The sequence below is a fragment of the Chiloscyllium punctatum genome, chromosome 10, assembly GCF_047496795.1.
Source record: "Chiloscyllium punctatum isolate Juve2018m chromosome 10, sChiPun1.3, whole genome shotgun sequence".
Taxonomy (NCBI): domain Eukaryota; kingdom Metazoa; phylum Chordata; class Chondrichthyes; order Orectolobiformes; family Hemiscylliidae; genus Chiloscyllium; species Chiloscyllium punctatum.
In genome coordinates, this window is record NC_092748.1 from 37,740,239 (window position 1) to 37,763,680 (window position 23,442).

The following is a 23,442-nucleotide window of genomic DNA, read 5'->3' on the forward strand; positions in this document are numbered from 1 at the left end:
CTGATGTGATATTGAAGGATGCACCTGCGACAGGTTTATCTGAAAATAGTTTGCATTATTTTGCTGAGAAGATCCTCAGTAAATACTATACTTTAATTCTGGAAATCATTTTGTCATACAGTTTTTACAATTCAGAAATCTTTGTTTTGTTAGGTCATGAAACCTGTTTGGAGGTCCTACTGGAACAAAAAGAATTTATCAAATTTGGGGGTGCTCCTTTTACTCCTTTGCATTGTGCAATGTAAGTCAATTGTGAGGCAGTTTATTCTCAGTAAAACAAATGTAAATATTTGAAAGTTTTCTGGAGAAAGTAAATCCTATTCCAGAGTTAAGTAGCAAATGCATCAAAATGCATTTCTGACCAAATCCTCTAATATTCTCATGTTTGAATAATCAAGACCCATTGTTAAATCTTTAAACAAGCGTACAATCCAATTAACGTATATTCTGTTGAACACATTGTTCTACAATATGTTTGCGACCTTAGTGAAGAGAATGGTACAGAGACCTTAAGGGGAGAGAACAAGTTGAATGGTCATTAGTTTGAACCAGTATTCCACAGCTGGAGTTCTGTTGAAACAATACTTAGCAACATCATTATATGTTACAGATTTAGATGGTCTAGTGGATCATTTCCTGTTTGACCATTATTTTGTGTATTCCTGAATCAGTCTTGAACTTTACAAGGATGTCGCCAGCGTTGAAGGATTTGAGCTACAGGGAGAGGCCGAATTGGCTGGGGCTGTTTCCCTGGAGTGTCGGAGGCTGAGTGGAGACCTTAAAGAGGTTTATAAAATCATGATCGGCCTAGATAGGGTAAATAGACAAGGTTCTTCCCCAAGGGTGGTGCATGTAGGGTAAATAGACGAGGTTCTTCCCCAGGGGTGGGGCAGTCCAGAACCAGAGGACATAAGTCCCTTTTAAATCTTTTCCCTCTCACAGTTAGTGTTTAATACATGGTCTAACTCGTGAGTAACTATTCAACACACCTCATACTTATCTACACCTCCCCCAGACAAGTGTTAATTAAATCTCCCTGTTCTCACTCTCCTATACATCTTTTGTGAATGCATTTTGTTTCTATCTTTCATTACCTTTGTGAGGTTCAAAGGGATCTGTTACAGAACTTCAAAGCATCTTGACTTTGTATTTCTAATGCATTTGTTTTTCTAACATGTTTGGATTAAGCCATGTAATGTATTATTCTTTTGAAATTTTATTTTGAATGAGGGTCAGTCTGACTGCAAAGTCTTGCAAGTTATCTGTTGGTTGTAAGATTTGGTGATAAAGTAAATTTGAACAAAATACAATAACAAAAAATTGTCTGAAATTCGCACACTGATTCCAGATTTCACAAAGACATTAACTCAGTTGTTCTGTAAGTATTCGTTGCTGTCATTCGTTTTTAAACTGCTAGCAATGACATCCGATATTTGAGCAAAAAGAAATTCTTAAACTGTCTTCCATGCGTAGAGGAGATTTTAACTATTTAAAGTATGTAGAATTAGAGCCATATGGAAATACATCCGTGCCAAAACACATGAGACATCTGGCACCATCCATCTATATTGGGATTGATCCTTGTTGGTAAATAACTTTTTCCCCTCAAATGCTAAATCTCAAAATTAATTTCAGAGATCTTCAGTCATTTCTGTGTGAAGGAAGTTCTCCTCCCTATCCTAATTCTCATGATTTTAACTTTATATCTCTGGCTTCATTCTGATACACTAAGCGACTGCATGGCATTTGTTTCGATCTACCCAGTCCCTTTTTATAATTAAGGATGATGTTGATCTTTAGATGTTTCTTGTTTCACGTGATTATGTGGCATTTGAAAAAAAACTGTTAATATGGTCAGTCAGCTACATTTTATTCCGGAGAGCAGCATAAGACACTGATTAAAGTTGTTCAGCAACAGAATTTTGCAGTTTGTGGTTAATTACACAAAATGAGTTCAGTACATTATTACGTGACTGTAATACTGAATTGTTTTAGCCTAACATTGACACTACATTAAATCGTTTGCTTTTCAGTGGTCTAAATATTAAAAATTTGCACAATAAAATTGTTACACTTCAGGTTTCCTTTTTCCTTCCATTGTGTAGGCATGTGTAATTTTATTTTACAGTTATTGTTTTGTTGTAGAATGCCCCCTCATGGTGATTCAAAAATTAGTTTTTCCAGATGAGTTTATTCTTTCTAAAAATAAACTTAAGTGCTGATATAAATCACCTTTGTAATTCTGAATCTTGCATCTGTTACATGCCAGTACCCCACAGAAAAGTATTTGATGCATTTGTAGAATGTGAGAAATGCTACTTCATCTCAGATTTCATATCCACCTAAAAAAGCTGTTGATCTAACGTGTACTGATCTACTGGCTGCATTATTTACGGGGACGGAGAGATGCAATGAAGCTGAGAAGGGCTAACAGTTGCATTGAATTTGGGCTGCAGAGGTCTTGGTGCATTTCATATCTGGACTTCACCACATATCTGTTTTTGTGGTTTTCAACTTCTCAGCATTTCCCAATTAGGGGCAACCCTGCCAACTCTGAAGGAGTGAGAGATCAGTACTTGACTGGAGTGGGTCAAGACCAGCCCCAGTTGTGGCATATACCAGACATAGGTATTTTAGGATGCAGATGGAAAGAAAGTGCTTATGATCAGGATACAGAATGCCAAAGGTCCATTTGACTGATTGGGGGAGCATTCCAACTTTTCCTATGTGAACTGTTGTAAAATCCTTGCCTTCTGGATGTCCCCTCCACAAAAGAAACAACGGGGACATACATATCAGGTTAGGGATGCAGTACCCATTTTAAATTTGAAATAAGAGATCTTGTTGCATGTTTTGAGGAAAGGTGATTAAATAGCAAGATTATTGAACACTTGATTTGTTCATTTTTGAGAAGTACAACATTTCCAAGTCATTTCAGTGGATATCTTCACTCTAGTCCATGCTCCTAAAGACCCTAATATGCAAAGTTGAACAGAGAGACCGAGGCATTCAGGCACATTGTTCTTTGAAAGTCAACAGGATGGTGAAGATGGTGTTTAACACACTTCCCTTCATTGCACAGACCATTGAGTATAGGGGTTGGGATGTCATGTTGAGCTTGAAGAAGACATTGGTGAGGCCACTTTTGGAGTACTGTGTACAGTTCTGGTTGCCCTTCTGTAGGAAGGATATTTTTAATTTGGAAAAGATTTACCAAGATGTTGCTGGGACTGGAGGCTTTGACTTATATGGAGAGGCTGGATAAGTTGGGACTTTTTTCACTGGTGCATAGGAGGTTGAGGGGTGACTTTATAGGAGGGGTATAAAATGAGGACAATTATGTTCTGTCCCTCCAGCATTAGTCAGGAGAGGCAAAATTATGGGGGTGGGGGGGGTGGGTGGTTGTGGGAATTGTGGGCATGAACAATGAATAGGGGATGCAGGCTTGAGGTTCCAGAGGGTTTGGGGGAGGTGGGAGGTGGGTGGGACTGTAAAAGATGGGTGAGGTGAATTTTTTTTCTACAAAGCGTAGTGAGTGACTGGACCGTGCTGCTGGAAGAGGTGCTCGAAGCAGATACAATAGCAGCATTCAGCAAAAACCTGGATAAATACATGAATAGGAAGGAATGGAAGGATACGGATTCTGTAAGTGAAGACTGTTTGAGTATAGCAGGACAAAATAACTGCGCAGGCTTGGAGAGCTGAAGGTCCTATATCTGTGCTGTATTGTTCTTTGTTCATCAGGGGCATAACTAAGGTGAATAGCCAAGTTTTTTCCCTAGGGTGGGGAGTTGAAAACCAGGGGGCATATTTTTAAGGTGAGAGAAGAAAGATTTGAAAGGGACCTGAGGGGCAAGTTTTTTCAGAGTGGATTGTATGTGGAATGAGCTGCCAAAGGAAGTGGTACATGCAGGTTTAGTTATTTATGAATTTTTCCATGAAAAGGAAAGGTTTAGAGGGAAATGGGCCGGCCAACGCAAGCGAGTGGTTTAGTTTGGGAAACTTTGTCAGCGTGGACAAGTTGGATGGAAGTATCTGTTTCTATGTTGTGACTTTATGAATAATTAATAATTAAATCTTTCTGAATTGATTTCACACTCAAAGCTTCCAAAAATGTTATTTTGCCAAGAGCCAACTTGACTCCACAACCATTTATTCCCTTCATTCCATGCCTGTTTTTAATTCTCTCCCACTCAAATGTTTATTCTTTATCTGTAACCTAGTTAGTCCTGAAGGTTGCACGTAGTCTTGACAGTCTCTGTGTAGCATTGAATTGACTGGCAACTAATATTTACTGGGTTATTCTCTCATAATTGTAGATACATTTGTTCTGAATTGCTAATTTGCTAAATTAACATGATCTTATTTAATTCCAATCTTTATTTGAGCAGAAACAGCTTACATTTGTGTTTTCTTGACCATGGTATTCAACGTTGAAACCGATAAATAGGTGCAGATGACCTCAGTTAGTGACAATATCATCTTGCAATGTCCTCTCAGGAAGAAATCTTTTACACATGTTTGGACTAACTTGTCAACTGCATTAGAAATATAAAGAGGGATTTTCAAAGTATAGTTGGATGTTGTGACGAACAGTAAAGTATGAGTAAGATGAGATTTGATAGACCAAGAGCTTTTGCTCTTCCTGCATGACCCAAGACTTTTCCTTTGCTTACAGAATAAATGACCATGAAAATTGTGCAGAAATGTTAATTGAAGCTTTAGGTGCTAAAGTTGTTGATTCCAGAGATGCCCAAGGAAGGTATGAAAATTTTTTTTATTTAATCATTGCACAACCCTGCTTGGGGGCGAAAAAAAAAGTGTTTCAAAAATTGCTTGTATTTTTGCTTGAGATGTTAAAGTCAAATTGAAACTTAATGTGCTGCTCGAAAGATGTTACTTAAGCTATTACATCACACAATTGGAACTCCATTCCTTAATTATTATGGAATTCTTTTGTGATCTTGACAGTTAAGATTATAAAGGTACAGACTTCTGGGAGAAAGAGGGAACTTCACTTAGTGGATTTTTTTATACCTTAAACAAATTTTGCCTTCTCAATATAAATATGACTTAAAAAGGTGATATTCATCTTTATTTCTTGTCATTGTGCTGTTCAGCTATGTAATTTTCTTTTGGGAATATGGAATATTTTTGAATGTTGCTTTTGAAATTGTGATTTGTACTGTAACTCTGTTCTGGTGTTTCCAAGCATCGATCTAAACCTCTGAAAATGACGTAAAAGCTTTGAGATGGGAACTGGGTAGCATTAATCTTGTACCTGTAGAATTTGATGCTGAAGCAGTCCAGACCAATGGGCAATATCTTCTGTTTTCTAGCAAAAGAGTTATTTCTAAAATGAGTTTGAGTTTCAGTCAAGTTCCTTGTGGGCATTACCACAACAAATAAGCCAATTCAAGCAAAGAACCCTTCGATTGATGTTAGCGATAAGAAAAACGTTGTCATCCTGCTGTGGTAAATGTTACTACTTAGGTAAGTTTGCAGCTGAGGCATCTTGTAGGTCCAGGTCAGAAGTTTTATATTACATCTGTCTGAGATATCCATAGCTTTAGATTGATTAACGCTGACATTGTGTCTTAAACTAGTAATCTCTCTTATTAACTGCTTTTTTAAGTGAAATGAACAATTGTGAGGAAAAAGTCTGGTCAATTATAAAATTGAGAAGTGAATGACGATGGTGTCAGTTTTCAGCCTTCAGTCCAGGCAAACTGACATTGTCCAAAACATTAACTGACATATAAGTTTGGATAAGATGAAGTCTGTCTGGCACTTTGTGTGATTCAGTAAATTATTTTGTGCATTGGTACTTTTGGAGTTAAATAACTTGGTCTTAAATTGTATTTTTAGAACTCCTCTTCATGCAGCTGCTTTTACAGACCATGTAGAGTGTTTGCAATTGCTGCTAAGTCATGGTGCGCAAGTGAATCCTGTTGATAAGTCAGGGAAAACTCCATTAATGATGGCAGCTGAAAATGGACAATGTGGAGCTGTAGGTATGTAGCCTTGAATTTTGTTTGCTTTCCAAACCAGTTTCACTGGTAAAGCAGAAAATAGTTATTTTTCCCTTCTCTCAAAACACTTGTAGCCAAATATTTTCTTGAATAGTCAGGACTGCAATTATGTTCCATAGTCCAAGTAAGTTGCAGGTTTCTGCCAAGTCAAGACACATGAGTTGCAGGTTGTTCTGCTATAACACGGCAGTTGTGTTCCTCTGCAACCTCGTGTTATAGAAAAATGGAACTGTGGAAAACTGTAATAGAGAATCGTGCCTATTGAAGATTGCTAATAGAAAATCACTGTACCCCTTCAGTAGGAAGTTCATGTTATCCAAACAACGACCACAATTCATCAATTGCATTTTCGCCAATTCACGCAGACGAAACATATGTTATAGCAGAACAACCTGTAGTGTACACGAAGTCAGCATTTTGTTAAGCTTTTCTTCTCTATCTTTTTGTAAGAAAATGTTGACACTATGTAAGATTTTATTTAAAATCAAATGTTATACTATCCACTGTGTGTTGTCTTTTTCAAACTACTTGTTATCATATTATTTATGCATAAATAATGTATTATTTTTAGTGATTAGTTCCAATTGCTTTAAAATATGACATGGATTCGGTATGGATTTTTGATCCTTATCTCATATTAAGATGGGTTGCGAACTGAAGATAAAATGTTCCCCAAAATGAGGAAAAGAAAATTTTAAGCTGTGGTAAGAGTGACATTGAATGAAGATGTGGAATGCTGTGTATTGTGCAGAGTGGAAAACAAATGTCCTGATCAGATATTTTAAAAATGTCAGCAATAAAAATAGAATATTCTCAAACCACTCGGGTCAGTTAGTATCTATGAAGGGAGGAAGCAACAGGCTGAAATTTTACCTACCATGGTGATCTGGTATTACTGCATTTGGCAGGTTAAAGAAGCTACATTGTGCCTCGGGAAGCTGATTGGAGCCTAGCAACATTGGCAGCTAAGTAATTTGCATATGTTAGCATATAGGAAGCCTCAAGAGTCAGGCAGGTCTGCAATTTTACATATTAGATTAGATTCCCTAGATTAGATTAGATTCCCTACAGCGTGGAAACAGGCCCTTCGGCCCAACGAGTCCACACCGACCCTCTGAAGAGCAACCCACCCAGACCCATTCCTCTACATTTACCCGTTCACCTAACACTACGGGCAATTTTTGGACTGTGGGAGGAAACCGGAGCACCTGGAGGAGAATGTGCAAACTCCACACAGACAGTTGCCTGAGGCAGGAATTGAACCCGTGTCTCTGGCGCTGTGAGGCAGCAGTGCTAACCACTGTGCCACCGTGCCACCCTAAGAGGTAATTAATTGCATCTTCAACCCTTATTTCTGGCATTAATTGTCTGAACGCAGGATAGGGTTGAAAGTGAGCGTGTGAAGGTTGATGGACTGGCATTTACTATTGTTCATTTAAATGAAAAGCTTTGCTCACACAGCTTGTTCTGAGACTGTACTTTAACTGCTTCAGATAGGACTTCCCAAACTTTGCTACCTTTTTCCTCCGCTATCTACATTTCACAGGACAAAGGGATAAACTCAGAATTCTAGCTCACAGGCGCCAATGCCCCCAATAAAGGGTATAAAGGCAGAAGGTGAGCTTCCTGGTCATGGGAATCACTAGTTTGTAACCAAATCTCAGCCTGTATGTCAGGTCATTGCTGACACTTTCAGTCTGGAACAATACCTGCCTAGAGACCAGTTGGGCTTGAATCTTGGTAGTCAAGGTCACTGCAATCCTGAATTTCTTAACCTTCATCTCCTTCTAGAGATTTGTTAGTAACATCTGCAGAGTCTTACAATCTTCTATATATAAGTGCTCATCTAAGATGGCCGATACCAATGGCAGTGGCAATCATTGGCTAATGCGTACAGTTTTCCACCTAGGAAATTCCACGTCCCTGGTCATACGTTCTATGGATCCAAAGATGCCAATGAACCCAATTCTCGAGCCACATCTCTGACCACTTGTGACAGATATTTCTGGGAGATGGAAATAGTTCTTGGCCTTAGGATAATTGGTATTCTGTTTTTATGTTTCTTTTCTGTACTTCCTCTTGCTGACAGGAGTTCTAGAAGAATTATGTCCCCTCATGCAGGAGTTTCCTTGAGCTCAGTTTCTTCTAAGTGATGGTTGCCACACGTTGACATCTATGTTGCATATCTTAAGGGAAGCCTCCAGGAGACTTTTGAAATGGTTCTTTTGTCTTCCTCTTGATCAAGTGCCTTCCTTGATGATTCGAGTTGGCATTCGGAACTCTGGCATCCTAAGCACGTGGCCAGCTCATTGGAGTGGGTCTCGGATGGTTGTGGCCTCAATGCTGAAATTTAGTGCATCAAGGGTACTGATGTTAGTACACCTCCATCCCAGCTGATGTGGAGAACTCATCTTAAACATCATTGACAACACTTCTCCAGGGTCTCAGATGGCATCTATATGTAGTCCAATACTGTTTGAGTCACCATGTATGTGCATTTTGCTTCTGATGAGGTCGTTGCGGAGGAATGATTACTCAGATTTTCTGCTTTGACTGGATTGCCAAATTGCAGGGAGCTATAAAGTGCACACATTTGACACTAGTGGCACCATCAATTCAACCAAATGTATTTCTTGGTACAAAGGGGTTTCACTCCACTAACATTCAGCTACGATGTAATCACTGCAGTATTATTATACATTTCGACTCAAGACACCGAGGAATGCTTTCATTGTGCAGTTGTCATTTCTGTCTTTGAACTTTGTGTTTACAGTTGCATTTAAAAGAGAGGAAGGCTCAGCAGAGGTCATTAAAGCTTCCAGAACAAATAAAATTTGTGCGCGCCAAGGTGGCACAGTGGTTAGCACTGCTGCCTCACAGCGTCAGAGACCAGGGTTCAATTCCCACCTCAGGCGACTGACTGTGTGGAGTTTGCACATTCTCCCCGTGTCTGCGTGGCCCCCCTCCGGGTGCTCCGGTTTCCTCCTACAATCAAAAAATGTGCAGGTTAGGTGAATTGGCCATGCTAAATTGCCCGTAGTGTTCAATGCAGGGGTAAATGTAGGGTAATAGGTACAGGTGGGCGCGCTTCAGCGGGTCAGTATGGACTTGTTGGGCTGAAGGGCATGTTTCCACATTGTAAGTAATCTGTAAATCTGTAAAAGGGCAGAGTTTGGAAATGGTCAGAAATCGAACTTCTGGTTTTCTCAAGCAGATGAGGGAACAACTATGCAAAGGGGGGGCAGTCAATGTGAGTAAGAATGTTAAATACGTGCATTATACAAAATAGGGTAACTAAGTTTGTAGCACAGATGGAAATTGGCTGGTATGATGTTATGGGTATCACAGAGCTGCCAGGGGATCAGGGCAGGGAATTAAATACCCAAGAGTACACATCCTTTCGAAAAGGTGGGCAGAGGCGGCCAAGTTATCTTGTTAGTAAGAGCTTAAATTGATAGTAAGAAGTGATTGAGTTGGAAGGCGTAGAATCTGCAATGGTGGAGTTGAGGAACTGTAAAGGAAGGGAAACCCTAAGAAGAGTTAAGAACCCTAAATCAGGAGATAGAAAGGCATGTAAGAAAGGCACTATTACAGAAATGGTGCATGCTTTCAATATTTAAGAGTGCTGGGAAAGTCAGGTTGGTCAGGGATTTCAAAGGATTTAATTTGTGGAATATCTAAGAGATGGGTTTTTTTGTGAACAGCTTGCAGTAGAGCCCACTGGATTCTGTGATGTGTGTATTGAGGAAGATATTATGGTCACTGTCCCCGAGGGGTTCTTCCTCCTTAAGCTCATTTTGAAGAATTCATCCTGCAGTTTGAGAGGGGGAAGTGGGAATCAAATGAAACAATATTACAGCTAAGGAAGGGTAACTACAAAGACATGAGGGAGGAGTTGGCTAGAGTTGTTTAGAAAGAGAGCCTTGCAGTGAAGATGGTAGAGCAGCAATGGCAAAAGTTTTTTTGCGGTAATTTGGGAGGCACAGCAGAAATTCTTAAGAAAGAAGAAACATTAGGGAAGGCAAGGCAACCACAGCTGACAAGGGAGGTCAGGGACAGCATAAAAGCAAAAGAGAAAGCATACAGGTGGTGATGATTAGTGGGAAGCCAGAAGATTGGGAAGCCTTTAAATACTAGCACAGAATAACTAAAAAGCAATAAGTGGAGAGAAGATGCAGTCTGAGAGTGAGCTAGCTAATAATAAGATTTCAAGATTTTTTAAATGTCTGAAAGATGCCAGGAAGGTAAGAGTGGACTTTGGACTGTTGGCAAATGAAGCTGGGGTAGTAATGGGGAGCAAAGAATAGCAGAGAAACTGAATAGGCATTTTGCATCAATCTTCACAGTGGAAAAAACCTGTAGCAGACCAGAACTCAACAATTGTGGGGCAGACGTGAGTGTAGTGGCCAACACCAAATAGAATGTGCTGGGGAAGCTGAAAGGCTGAAGGTGGATAAAACACGTGACCAGATGGACTCACCCCAGGGTTCTGCACAAAGTGGCTGAATGTACTATAATTATTTTTTTTGTTGTATGGTGCCCATGATTTGAAGATGCTATAATCTCTGTAAAGACCAATAACTACCAAAAAGTTTCAGATTTCCATTTAATAGCTGAATGGGTGACACACAAAGATTTCATTGTTTTAAGATGTCTACTATAACAAAGACTAAATGAACCATAGAACATCAGTTTTAACAAAACTGAAAAAAAACTTCTCATATGCATTATATAATACTTAAATAGACATTTCAGTTCTTCCAGAAGCTGTCAAAAATGATTCTTGACTCCTGGAGGTTGACTTTATTTACTCAATCTGGTAATCTTCAACCCTGGAACTGACTTTCATGGTGAGCATTTTAGTGGAGATCCACCAGCAAAAGCTAGTTGAATTTCTTGGTTTTAATTCAGATTCTTATGTATTTGGTCTTTTCAATTTGAGCATGAGCTCAAAATGGCACATACTGGCATGATGGACCATGAATATTTTTAATCTTCAGCTGCACACTTTTTTTGGACCCTGGGCGACTAACTAACCTATACTTGGTATATTTTAGGAAAGCTTGTCAATCAGGCTTTACAATGGCTTCCATTGTACCCTTCCCATCTCAAAGCCCATCAGTACAATGTGAATCACATGGACTTTGTATTCTTGTCAAGTTACTAATTTAGCTATTCTTGACAGCCCAATGGGAACTTAATGGGCATTTTAAGGTATAGTTCTTTACAAGCTGACATCTGTAACTCTCCTGATTCTCTGGATAGTTTGTCTGTACACTATTAGCACATGGCTGTTATCATGATTTCTAGGGGGAAAAGAATTACACCTCATTTCTCAAAACACTCTGGGCCCCTTTAATCTCTACAACCACAAAAAAAACTGGCTTGCTATCTGGCAGATTTCAGAACTGATCATTTGGCACCCTTGCTTTAGGTTAACCTAATGAGACAGCCACAAAGCAATGGGACATATGAATCAGAGCCACTTAGCCCACTGAGCCTTCCCCACCATTCAATATGATATGGCTGATCAGACATTTTAGTGCCTTTTTACTCATCACTTCCCCATAACCACGTACGCCACTGGTAATCAGAAATCTATCAACCTTATCTTAAACAATCTTTAACTCAAAGAGTCAGCATCCATAGACCTCTATGGTGAAGAACTCCAAAGGTTCACAATCCTTTTGAGTAAAATAACTCCTCCTCTTTTCAGACTGAAGTGGCATTCCCCCTTATTTTTAGATTGTGTCCCCCCCAGTTCTAGACTCCTTAACTGGGGAAACCTCCTGCCTATAATTACCCTGCTCACCCCTTCAAATATTTCATGAGTTTCAATAAAATGACCACTCATTCTTTGAAACTGTTCAGAATGCACACTTTATTTGTCCAATATCTCCCTTCAAAGGACAGTCTCACTATCCCGAGATGACCATACCACCTGCAAATTTAGTAATGTTATATTTGATCCCCATCTTCAAAACATTCATTATAAACTGCTGTTGGAGAAATTTGCCCAATAGATTAGAGATCACAAAACACAGCTCAGTGAAATTGACAAAACAGTTTAGTGCAAGTGATATCGCTGGAAGAGAAAACAGGCCAGCTACCACAGAACTGACAGTCTGTACAAGTAGATCAGATTTCTCCTCCCAGAGCTGAGGATGAGAACAGTTTTATAGTAATACTGCGCAATGACACTGATTAAAAAATGGGAAATTACAATGTATCTGGAAATGGAGTAATCTAGTTACAAGGATGCTAATTGGAAAACAAATATCGGATGAATGTCCTGTTCCTTCACACAATGCAACATCCTAACTACCAACGGTTCCATTCCTCTTCACAGGTAGGTGTTAATGTCTCTTCTGAAGTGGTGAGGTGCTTCCATTGTCCTGTGCCTGGAGCATGTTCTTGCTGGTGCCTCTCTGTCTGACCTACTCTTTGTGTGGCTTTGGTATTGCTGGGTTGTGTAACTGCCCTTGGGGCTTTGAGATATCTGTGGTGCTCTGTCATTGTCCATGGGAGCTTAGTGTTTCCCTTGTCTGCGTGCTGTCTGATTTGGCTTGAGTTGCTTGGGAATTCTGGGTGTTCTGGTACAGTTTGGTCAATCTTGCTTTTGTGGGCCTATTGTGGGTTAGCAAATCTTTTCCCACAGACTCCAAGTACTAATCCTTGTAGGACTCCACTCGTCACAGCCTGGTGACTGACTCAGAAACAGAAAACAGTCATGAATCCTTGTCAGTACGTTACCTCTGATCCCATGTGTTTCAATCTTTCTGATCAGCCTCCTGTGGAGATTTTATCAGCAACTTTCCGAAAGTGACTGTATGCTCTGCTCACTGCCTCCTTAATCAGTTTGGCTCATGGCATGTTTAAAAAAAAAATTCAAACTATTCAATGTGACTACCCACTCCTAAATCATGCTCATTTAGATCACTATCAGTCAGGTATTTGTCTATCCCATTCTTTATATTAGATTCTAGTATTTTCTCTCCTGATGCAAGGTTAGTGGGTCTATCATTCCTTGTTTTCTCTCTCGCTTTTTTCTTGACTAGTGGGGTGACATCTGCTACTTTCCAATCCATAGGAATAATTCCAGTATCTACAGAATTTTCAAAGATAGCCACCAATGCATCAACTATCTTTACAACCACCTTCCTCAACTGTCTGGGCCTTTTCAACTTTCACTGTTAATTTCTCCAGTACAATCATCTTACTAATTAATGCTAATTTCCTTCAAGTCCTCATTCTCCCTAGCTACATAGATCTCTACTTTAGGGATATTTCTTGTATTTTCTTCAGAAAAAGCCAACACAAAGTAATAAGTTGGCTTCTCTGCCATTTGTGTATATCTAATTATGAATTTTCCTGACTCTGCCTTTGATGGACTCACATTTGTTTTGGCCAACTACTTCATTTTTCTGCACCTGTAGAAACATTTAGTCTATTTTTGTTTTTGCTAGATTATATTGATATCTGTTTTGTTGTCCTCTGTTGTATTCTATAAACCTCCCAATTCTCAGAATTAAGTGCTATTTCTAGCAACTCTTGGCCATTTCAAATTAACGCACTCCTGAACTTACTTTATTTGCCAGGTTGGCCATTTTTGATTTTTGCATTTTGAATATACTTCCTGAGAGTCATGAAATAGACAATGGACAGCTTTTTAAAAAAACTGTGTAGTCGCACCTTTTAATGTATCCTCCCAATCCACCTCAGTCCAGTTGTACCTCATGCCTTCATAATTTCCTTTATTCAAACGTAACACTCTTGCTTCAGAATGAACTACCTCACTTTCAAACATAATGCAAAATTCAAACATGTTGTGGTCACTCATCCCTGAAGTTTGTTGCATCAAGATGGTTAATTAGCCTTTTTAAATGACACAATACTACATTTAAAAAAAAACACATCCTCTGCTTGGTTTCTTAATATACTGCTCTGGAAAACCATTTGGAATGCATTGCTGAAATTAGTCATCCACAGATCTTGTGCTCAATTGGTTTCTCTAATCCATATGCAGATTTAAGTCACAGCTGATAACTGTGTTGCCCATGCTACATTCTTCTCTCACCTCTAGATTAATACCATACCATCACTATTTGATGGTCTGTAAATAAGTTTAACCAATGTCTGCTGCCTCTTGTTTCTTAGCTCTGGCCAATCAGATTCCACATTGTTCTTTCAGTCTGAGGTCTCCATTACTAATGTACTGATTCCATTTCTTATAATCAGTGCAACTCCAGTGATTTCCTTATCGTCCGTCTGTTCATCAAGTATCCTTAAATATTCAGTTTCTGGACTTGGTCACTGTGTGGCCATATTTCGGTAATGACCATTGTATCATGGAAAGATAGAAACTAAGAACAGGAGTATGCCATTTGGTCCTTCAAGGCTGCTCCACAAGGCTGTTCAGTATGATCATGGCTAATCATCTAACACTACTATGTTTCCTCTTTCACCCCATATCCTTTGATTAACTCTAAAACTTTATTTACCTCCTCTTTGTAAACACTAGATGTTTTGGCCTCAACCACTTTGTGTCACAATGGATGAAGAAATTGATCCTCATCTTAGTCTTAAATGTACACTCCATATGTTTAAACAATTACTCCTGTTTCTGGACTTTCTGGTCTTTGAAACATGCTGTGCTTACTTTGTCTAGTCCTGTTAGAATTTCAAACGTTTCTATCTTTATTTGTGCCTTTAGATCTTCTGCATTGTTGGGAATGCTGTGTGTAGTCAGTACTGTGCCTTTTTGACATCATTTCGATTTCAAAACATCAGTCTCATTTGTAACAAGAGCTATCCCATGTTCTTGCTAGATAGAAATAGTGTGCAAGGATGTGGGGAAAAGGCTGGCAATTGGAACTAGGTAATGATTGTTTGAAGAGCTGGTGCAGGCCTTAGGCTGCATGGCCTCCTTTTGCTCGGTAATTCTATTCTCTACCCTAGTTTTTCTGCACTCTTATTCTGTAAGGAGGTAAAGATTTAACTGTCAGAAATGGAATGTGTTAAGACAATGCAGTGCAAGCGTTTGATGATTATTGTGAGATATGAGGTAGCATTAAGTTGAAGATGACTGTCGAAAGTGGCTGACGTGATGGGATATTGGAGTTGCCTTCAGAGAGGAATGATACTTGTTGGTCTGAGAAGTGACGTGCAGTAGGAGACTGAAGAACTCAGTGAGTACTTAATGTGGTTTTCTGGTCACCCTTCCTGTCTTGAAAACTTATTTAACTTATTTGGCACGGTATCTAATATAACTAACCACTTACAGCTCTGCACCACAGCCATGTTGATTTGGTTTCAGAGCCAGGATTTTCTGTAGTCTGCTGGATCAGTGTTATCTGCAGGCCTTATAAGCCACTGTGTCAGAGATGTTTCAGAGAACACAGGAGACTGACTTCTGTCCTTGAGACTGCATCACCCCAGTTGTGTCTCAGTTACCACCTTGTAGTTTGTTTGCATTCAGCCCCACATCAGAATCCTCTCAACTATTTGGATTTGGACCGTCCACCAGCAGATGGGTTTCTGATTACTGCTAAGCAAACTCACTACAAACTAGTCTAGATACTAAAATTCTATCGAGAATTTCTGGACATTTATCATTTTTGGTGGTGTGTATGCTGATGAAATGCTGTTTGGGAGCTTTAAATTACAGCCGATATGTATTTAAATTAAATTTGTAATCTTTTCATGTTTAAACAATTAAGAGATAACAATTATAAAGAATAGTGATTATATTCTGGTGCAATGAGAAATTCATATAATGAGGAAATATAGTATGAGATCTGATGACAAGTTTGTTAATCATATTTTATAAATTCCAACAATTTTAAGTTCAAACTCCGCATGTGCAATCAATTTTGTGACTGGATTTTTATCAATTCATCCTTATGTGCAGACAACTGCACTTTTTTGAGCCAAATGTACTCTTAAATATTTCATGTCAGTGGTGAATAGGAACAGCAGAAAAAAGCAATAGCTTGTTTCTATTATAAGTTGATGAAGCACAGTACTTGCAGATATTAAGAAAAAGTGTGGAGTTACAAAAGTTTTAAAAAGGTAACATTGCCATTGTAGAAATTTATTTTCGGCTGGAGAAAGGCTTGTCATGGGACTCCCCTGAAGTTTGTAATAGGACCCTTCATTTTCCTTTTTCCAAAAGGACATTAAAAAGTTGAATGGTTGGATAGATGGCAGTTGAGTGAGATGATGCACTTTGTCTTTCAAGATTCTTCCAACCAATGTAGGGGACATAATTGTCACAAGAATACAAGTTGTTTCTGTCCATAAAAGAAAAAAGAATGAAAGGGCATAAGTCTAAAGTGATGTGCAAATGAAGCAAGGGTGATGTAAGAATAATTAGTTGGATTATGTAATGCACTACCAGGAAACATGTTGGAAGCAGGTTCATTTGAGATATTCAAGAGTACATTGATGATTACTTGGATAGAAATTATATTAAGGGATATGAAGAAAAGGCAGGGGATTGGCATTAGGTAATAAATCGGTGCAGGTCAAGGGAGATGCAGATGAGTTCTTTGGTTGAGCGGGGATGTGGGCAGCGGGGGAGAGAGAGTTGGAGACTGCAGACTGATGGGGACATTCGTGCCTGTGTAGAATGAAGCGCGCGAACCGATCCCCATGGAATCGCGCTATTGCCAACGGAGGTAAACGTTTCTCAAAAATACCATTCTCTAATTCTTCAGCGATGTTATAGCCAAATCATGCTACCATTATCCCAGACCTACATGTCATCTGAAAAGCCCACACATGGGATGCAGGATGAAAAGCCAAATTCTGAGAAGTCTTGGAAAATCCAGGTTGTCTGGTCACCCTGGAGGAGTCTGCTTCTTGCCTATCTGATTCCCTGTCAATTAGGTCAGGGGTTGAGAAGGTTAAGATCTGTCTTCTCACTCATAGATGAATTGAGGCCCTTGAGACATCCAATAACAGGTCAACAATTAACTGGTCAAGCACTCCCTGCTTCACAGATGTCCACAACAGCAGCACGGTGGCACAGTGGTTAGCACTGCTGCCTCACAGCGCCAGAGACCCGGGTTCAATTCCTGCCTCAGGCGACTGACTCTGTGGAGTTTACACGTTCTCCCCGTGTCTGTGTGGGTTTCCTCCGGGTGCTCCGGTTTCCTCCCACAGTCCAAAGATGTGCAGGTCAGGTGAATTGGCCATACTAAATTGCCCGTAGTGTTAGGTAAGGGGTAAATGTAGGGGTATGGATGGGTTGCGCTTCGGCGGGTCAGTGTGGACTTGTTGGTCTGAAGGGCCTGTTTCCACACTGTAATGTAATGTAATCTAATCTAATCTAAAAAAAATCCTGCCAGTGAAAACTCCCTCCCCCAGATTAATCTGCATCAAATCAAAGCAAATAAAGGATTCTCACAAGCTTGACCACAGATGTTGAACGGATGATTCCTCTTGTGTTGGAATCTGGAACAGCAGCAGGAAGAGGATGGGTTTGTTCTCAGTGGGTCCATTAGTCCTTGGAATTTTGTTGTAAAGTGCACTGGATATCAAGCTCCATGAATTGACAAGTTGTCTCAAATGTGTAAAAGACCATTCCATCACCAAGGTTAATTTGTTTGACTTTGTTCGCTATCTGACATGAAGCTCACACCAGATTTCATCAACAAGCTTATGTGATGTAAAAAAATGTATCTGTTAGTAAAGGCAAAACCGTTTGTTAGGGACTAATATGCAAACTTAAACTAAAAGCCCTTTAAATCCAAATGTGCACGTTGATTCATAAGTAGGGCAGGTAAGACTGACAGAGTTTTGCAGATATCAGAGGTAGGGGACATAGCCAATAAAAGGAAGAATTCCGTTGATCAGAAGTCCAGACCACAAAGGTAGAATAAGGTGATGTTTACGTAGTTCTTTTTTTTTGTCTTATGTCACATTATTGTTGATTTTGAACCATAATTTGGTAGCTGATCAGTTGAACCTGTTTTTGTTAGTGATAAAATTGTTTTTTTAAATCTTTTTACTGAGAAACTTTTTCTTTACAAAATAAAAATATAACAATTTAAAATTGTAACAACAATTACAATGAACCAACTACTACCCTACTCTAAAAACAAATCGAAAGTACACTCACTACAAATCTATAAACAAATAACACCACTCAGTGCAGCTACACCAAAGCTCCCAACCTTGGGGAGCATTAATTATTACACCCATATTTTTTGGGATTCTTCCTCCCAGGCACAAGGCTCACTAAACCTAACCATCATAGCTAAACAAATGCCCTAAGTAAAATGGCAGACAAATCTGCTTCCAGATAAATCAAAAAGGGCTGCTGTCTCTTACAAAAATGTTCTGTTTTCTGGTCCACCATGTTTATGAGGAAATCCAAAAGGATGTGTTCCATAATTAACCTAAGCCACCCCAACAGGCCTGGAGGGTGTTCAGACACCCAGCTCATCAAAATGTTCTTCCTCGCACAGTAAGTGACAAGGTTAAATAGCTTTTTCCCATGTATGTCTAAGGAAGATAAATCCAGCAAGCCCAAGAGAAGAGAGATTGGGTCTACCTTAACTTTGATCCCCAGGGTCGCCTCTATTACTCCTGCCACAGCACTGTGGTACCTATGAAGGTTGTGGCGTGACCACAAACAATGAGTGAGGCTACCAATGCTTATTTTGCACTAGGGCGCATTGGAGATGCTCCCTTTTTGAATTTCGCAAAATGATCTGGGGCCAAATGAATCCCATGAAGAGCCTTGAACTACATGGTGTGTTCTGTTACATGATTTGGAGATGCTGGTGTTGGACTGGGGTGTACAAAGTTAAAAATCACACAACACCAGGTTATAATCCAACAGGTTTAATCGGAAGCACACTAGCTTCCTGATGAAGGAGCGGTGCTCCGAAAGCTAGTGTGCTTCCAATTAAACCTGTTGGACTATAACCTGGTCTTGTGTGATTTTTAACTTTGTTCTGTTACAGAGTGAGATCTATCTTGTGTTTACCCAAATGTCCTCCCATGTCTCTGAAGGGATCTCTACTCCCAACTCTTGCTCTCAGACCTCTCTCAATTATTCAATATCATTCGAGGCACAGCACCCAGTAGGTGGTAGTGAGTACTAACTGACAGAGTGCTTGCAGCATGAAGGGCTCGCTTCTCTGTATCAGACCAATAGGGGTTGGTCAAAAGTGAAGTCTTTATTTTCTGGTGAGGGAATTTATACATAATGAAAAAGATCCCTGCTAGGCAATCCATACTTGTAGTTCATTTCGTCGAAGGACATCATGACATCTCCCAAATAGGACACTCCCCTAGTTGCCCACATTTTGAATCCATGGTGCATCATTCCTGGCCGGAATCCTGGCATACCAACTATCTGGGAAAGAAAGGAGGTTTTAGATAAACTGCTCTTGCTCTGTCGCATTACTGTCCCTGCTTTGACCGTATTAATAATAATTGAATTCCGACAGTATTCCATAACTGTACTCACCTTATCCATAAACAGAGCTGAAAATGTGTTGCTGGAAAGGCGCAGCAGGTCAGGCAGCATCCATTGAGCAGGAGAATCGATGTTTCGGGCATAAGCCCTTCTTCAGGGACACACCATGTAGTTCAAGGCTTTTCATGGAATTCATTTGGCCCCAGATCATTTTGTGAAATTCCTGAAGAAGGGCTCATGCCTGAAGTGTCGATTCTCCTGCTTCTTGGATGCTGCCTGACCTACTGCGCTTTTCCAGCAACACATTTTCAGCTCTGATCTCCAGCATCTGCAGTCCTCACTTTCTCCTTATCCATAAACAACAGACTAGTAAGGGGGCATTTTGCCTGAGAGGCCTCAAAATCCAACCATCTTGATCTCGGGTCCTCACAACCCCAGTCACTCACTCAGAACAGAAGGGAGCCTAGTTGGTATCACTTACTATCTGGAAAGTCTATTCTCCCCAACCCTTGGGGTAACTGTAATTTGGTAAGCTTAATGTGGGGCTGCCTGTGACACTAAACAAAAGAACTCAGCCAACCAGTGAGTCTCCACAACGTTTGCCTGGAAAACATCAGAGGGAGAATTTGCATGGAATATAACAGATGAGGAAGGGCATTCATTTTGATAAGGGCTATTCAACCTAACCAGGAGATTGGAAGGGCCTCCCATCTTTGAAAGTCTCGTCTAATCTTGTCAAGGAAATTAGCAAAATTAGCCTTAAATAACTGATCAAAGGTGAGAGTAACAAAAGTAAAGAAAACCACCCTGTGACCATTTAAAGGGAAATCTTACTTCACCTTTGATATCAGGAATCCCCTTAAGATCTCTCCTCCTCCACCCCCCCCCCCCCCCCCCCCCTCAAACAGGCTAAGCCTCTAACTTTGCAAAATCGATCATATCCTGAAAAAGAGCCAAATAAATTGTATTAAATGGGGTATAGAAACTGCTGGGTTTGATAAGAAGAGAACATCATCTGTATATAATGTAACCTTACACGCCCTTGATCCCACTTCTGGGGCAATTATGTTAGGATCCTTATGGATAGCTTCTGCCAGCGGCTCAATGACCAGCATGAACAGTAGTGGTGAGGGGGACAACCTTGCCAACTGCCCCTACCAATACTGAAATTACTGGATCTGACAGTATTGGTGAGAAACACAGCCAGAGGGTCACTATACAGGATCTCCATCCATCTGATAAAGACCTTACCTAGACCAAACTTTTCCAGAGTATAAGTAAGATATGGCCACATCACCTGATCGAATGCTTCCTCTGCATTTAAAGAGGTCAGCAAACCCTCAACTGATTGTTGCTGACACTTGGACCATATTCAATAATCTTCTAATATTATTGGAGGACCTGTGGCCCTTTATAAAACCCGTCTAGTCCTCCTTAACAGTATAGGGCAACACCTTCTCCAATCTCAACGCAAGTGTCTTGGATAAAATGTTAAAGTTCAAATTTAACAACGAGATGGACTTTTATGAAGCACAGTCATCTGGGGTCTTCCTTTTCTTGAGAATGAGAGAGATCTTAACCCCTCTCAGGGATGGCGTGATGCACTCATGACTGTACGAGTACATGTCTGGAATGGCCACGACAGGATATTTATAAATTCTTTATAGAATTCACTTGGGAGACCATCAGAGCCGGGCGCCTTCCCACTTGGAGCTGGCTTACTGCCTCCTGTATCTCTTGCACTGTCAAAGGGCCATTAAGAAGAGATGTCTGTTCCGAAGTCACACCTGGAAGGTCCAGTTTCTTTTTTTAAAAAAGAGACTCCATCTTAGCCCATCTATCCTCACAGCATTCTGACTGATATAGTTCAGAGTAAAAGCTCCAAAATGCCACATTGATCTTTTTGAGTCACATGTAAGAATCCCATTACCTTCTCTGAGTGATGTAATGGATTGGAGGGTGTTTTTTTTACTGGCCAGATATGCCAAGTATTTGTCGAGCCTGCTGTCATACTCAAACAATTTTTGTTTCGTGAAAGAGTTTTCTCTTCGCTGTCTGAGTGAGTGTAGAGTTCAAAGCGACGTGGAGAGCCGTGACCCGCTGCGATTTAGTCACAGGCCTCTCAAAATATGCTGTCTCAGCTGCCTTTAACCATGCCACGAGCAAACGTTGCTGCTCTCCCTTCTGTTGCTTCCAGCTGGCCGAATAAACGATAACTATCCCCCTAGCATAGGCATTAGCAGTCTCCCAGAGTACAGACGGGTTGCTCGCTGTGTTCGAATTGATAGCCAAGAACACTTTAAACTCACTCGAAGTACTCGACAAATTTACTGTCCTTAAAGATAAAAGGATCCATTCGCCAATGCCACAAACTTCTTCCATTGCCCTTAATGTCAACCTCCAAATACACTGCCGCATGGTCGGAAATGGCTCTGTTTTCAATTTTACAGAACATCACTGACTCCACAAAGACAGTGGGAGCTTAAAAAAGGTCAATCCTGGTATGACACTTGTGTGGATCAGAGAAAGAGGTGAAGTTCCTACCCATAGAGTGGAGACATCTCCACCAGCCCCAATTCTATGTATAAGTCAACCAGTCGCTTGGATTGCGGAGAGATATTTGGGGAACTTTTGAGCATTCTATCCAGTGTGGGGTCCATGAGGTGATTAGAATCTCCCCTATGATAGTGTGTTGCGTTCTGAGGGCAATTAACTTAGTGCATCAATCAGCAATTTGAGGGGGTGTGCCACAGTACAGTAAAGATTTAGGATGCCATACTCCTCTTCACCATGTATTAAAGCTTTAAGGATTAAAAACTGCCCATATTCACCATTAAGTTGCTCGAAGAACTTAAATGGGAGACTCTTCTGGGCAAGTATGGCCACTCCCCTGCTCTTAGTGTTAAACGACAAAAAAACACCCAATCAAACCCATCTTTCTGTACCTTTTAAGTGCTCCTTATCATCAAGATGAGTTTCTTGCAAAAGGGCCATATCAACCATCTCCTTCCTGAGACTTATAGGTACTTTTTTTCCCTCTTGACTGGCAAGTGACTTCCCTTAATATTCCAAGTGCACCATTAAAGCAGACACTTAGCCATATCCCTCTCGAACTGCCCTTGAACCTCTGAGAGGAAGAACCCTACTCACAATGTGCCACGTGTAAACAAATGGAGATTCATGGAGTCTTAAAATATACACACACCAAAACTACATTAACAAAACTTTCAAAAACGACCTTGGCTAAAAACCAACAAACTAAAGCAATTACAACATACAAAAAAAACACTTGATGGGAGACCCACCCTGCCTGCAGGCTCGCTTAACACTTCTCGCATACACCCCCATAACTCCTCCTGGCTTGAGTGTGTCCCACACTCCGAAGGATTAAAAGAAAGGTATCATGGACAAAGAAATCAAAAGTGGGCACTTCACCCTTCCCCAACCCACATTGACCTCCATTATCACCAGGAAGAAAAAATCAACAATGCTTTCTGAAACAAAATAATAAAGAAAAAGAGGTACACGAGGTAGAGGGGAAAAAAAAAGGGAAAAGGAAAGCGACCATTATTGTCCATGTTCTTTGGACCATCTAGTCAATTTCATAGTGTCTAGAAAGTCATTTGCTTTTTCTGACGAGTCAAATGCATGCATGGACCCTTTGTGGTTAAAATGGAGCATTGTCGGACACCTGATAGAATATTGAATATCCAGATCCCTCGGTCTCCTCTTTACCTCATCAAAGGATCATGGCTGTAGAGCAGTCTTGGAAAACATAATCATTGATCCTTCATAAATCAGGGCCTGTGGATCCTTTCCCAGCAACCTGGAGCCTTCCATTACCTTTTGTTTGTCCCTATTGGACTGGAATCACAGTAGGACTGGGAGGGGGCGCCGGTCCATATTGGGCCTGCACACCACCACCTGGTGAACTCTTTCAATTCACATCCAGCCTGCCTCTGCTTCACAGCCTAAAAA

General features: G+C 40.3%; 1 protein-coding gene across 7 annotated transcripts in view; it reads left to right on the plus strand.

The window, feature by feature from the left end:
* ankrd44 (ankyrin repeat domain 44) overlaps positions 1-23,442 on the plus strand; it is a 224,632-nt gene that overhangs the window by 167,660 nt on the left and 33,530 nt on the right. For all 7 annotated transcript variants that reach the window (XM_072578948.1, XM_072578952.1, XM_072578947.1 and 4 more), the window contains 3 exons: positions 154-241; positions 4,679-4,762; positions 5,869-6,014. In XM_072578948.1, coding sequence (XP_072435049.1) covers positions 154-241; positions 4,679-4,762; positions 5,869-6,014 — 318 coding nt within the window. The remainder of the gene's footprint in view (positions 1-153; positions 242-4,678; positions 4,763-5,868; positions 6,015-23,442) is intronic.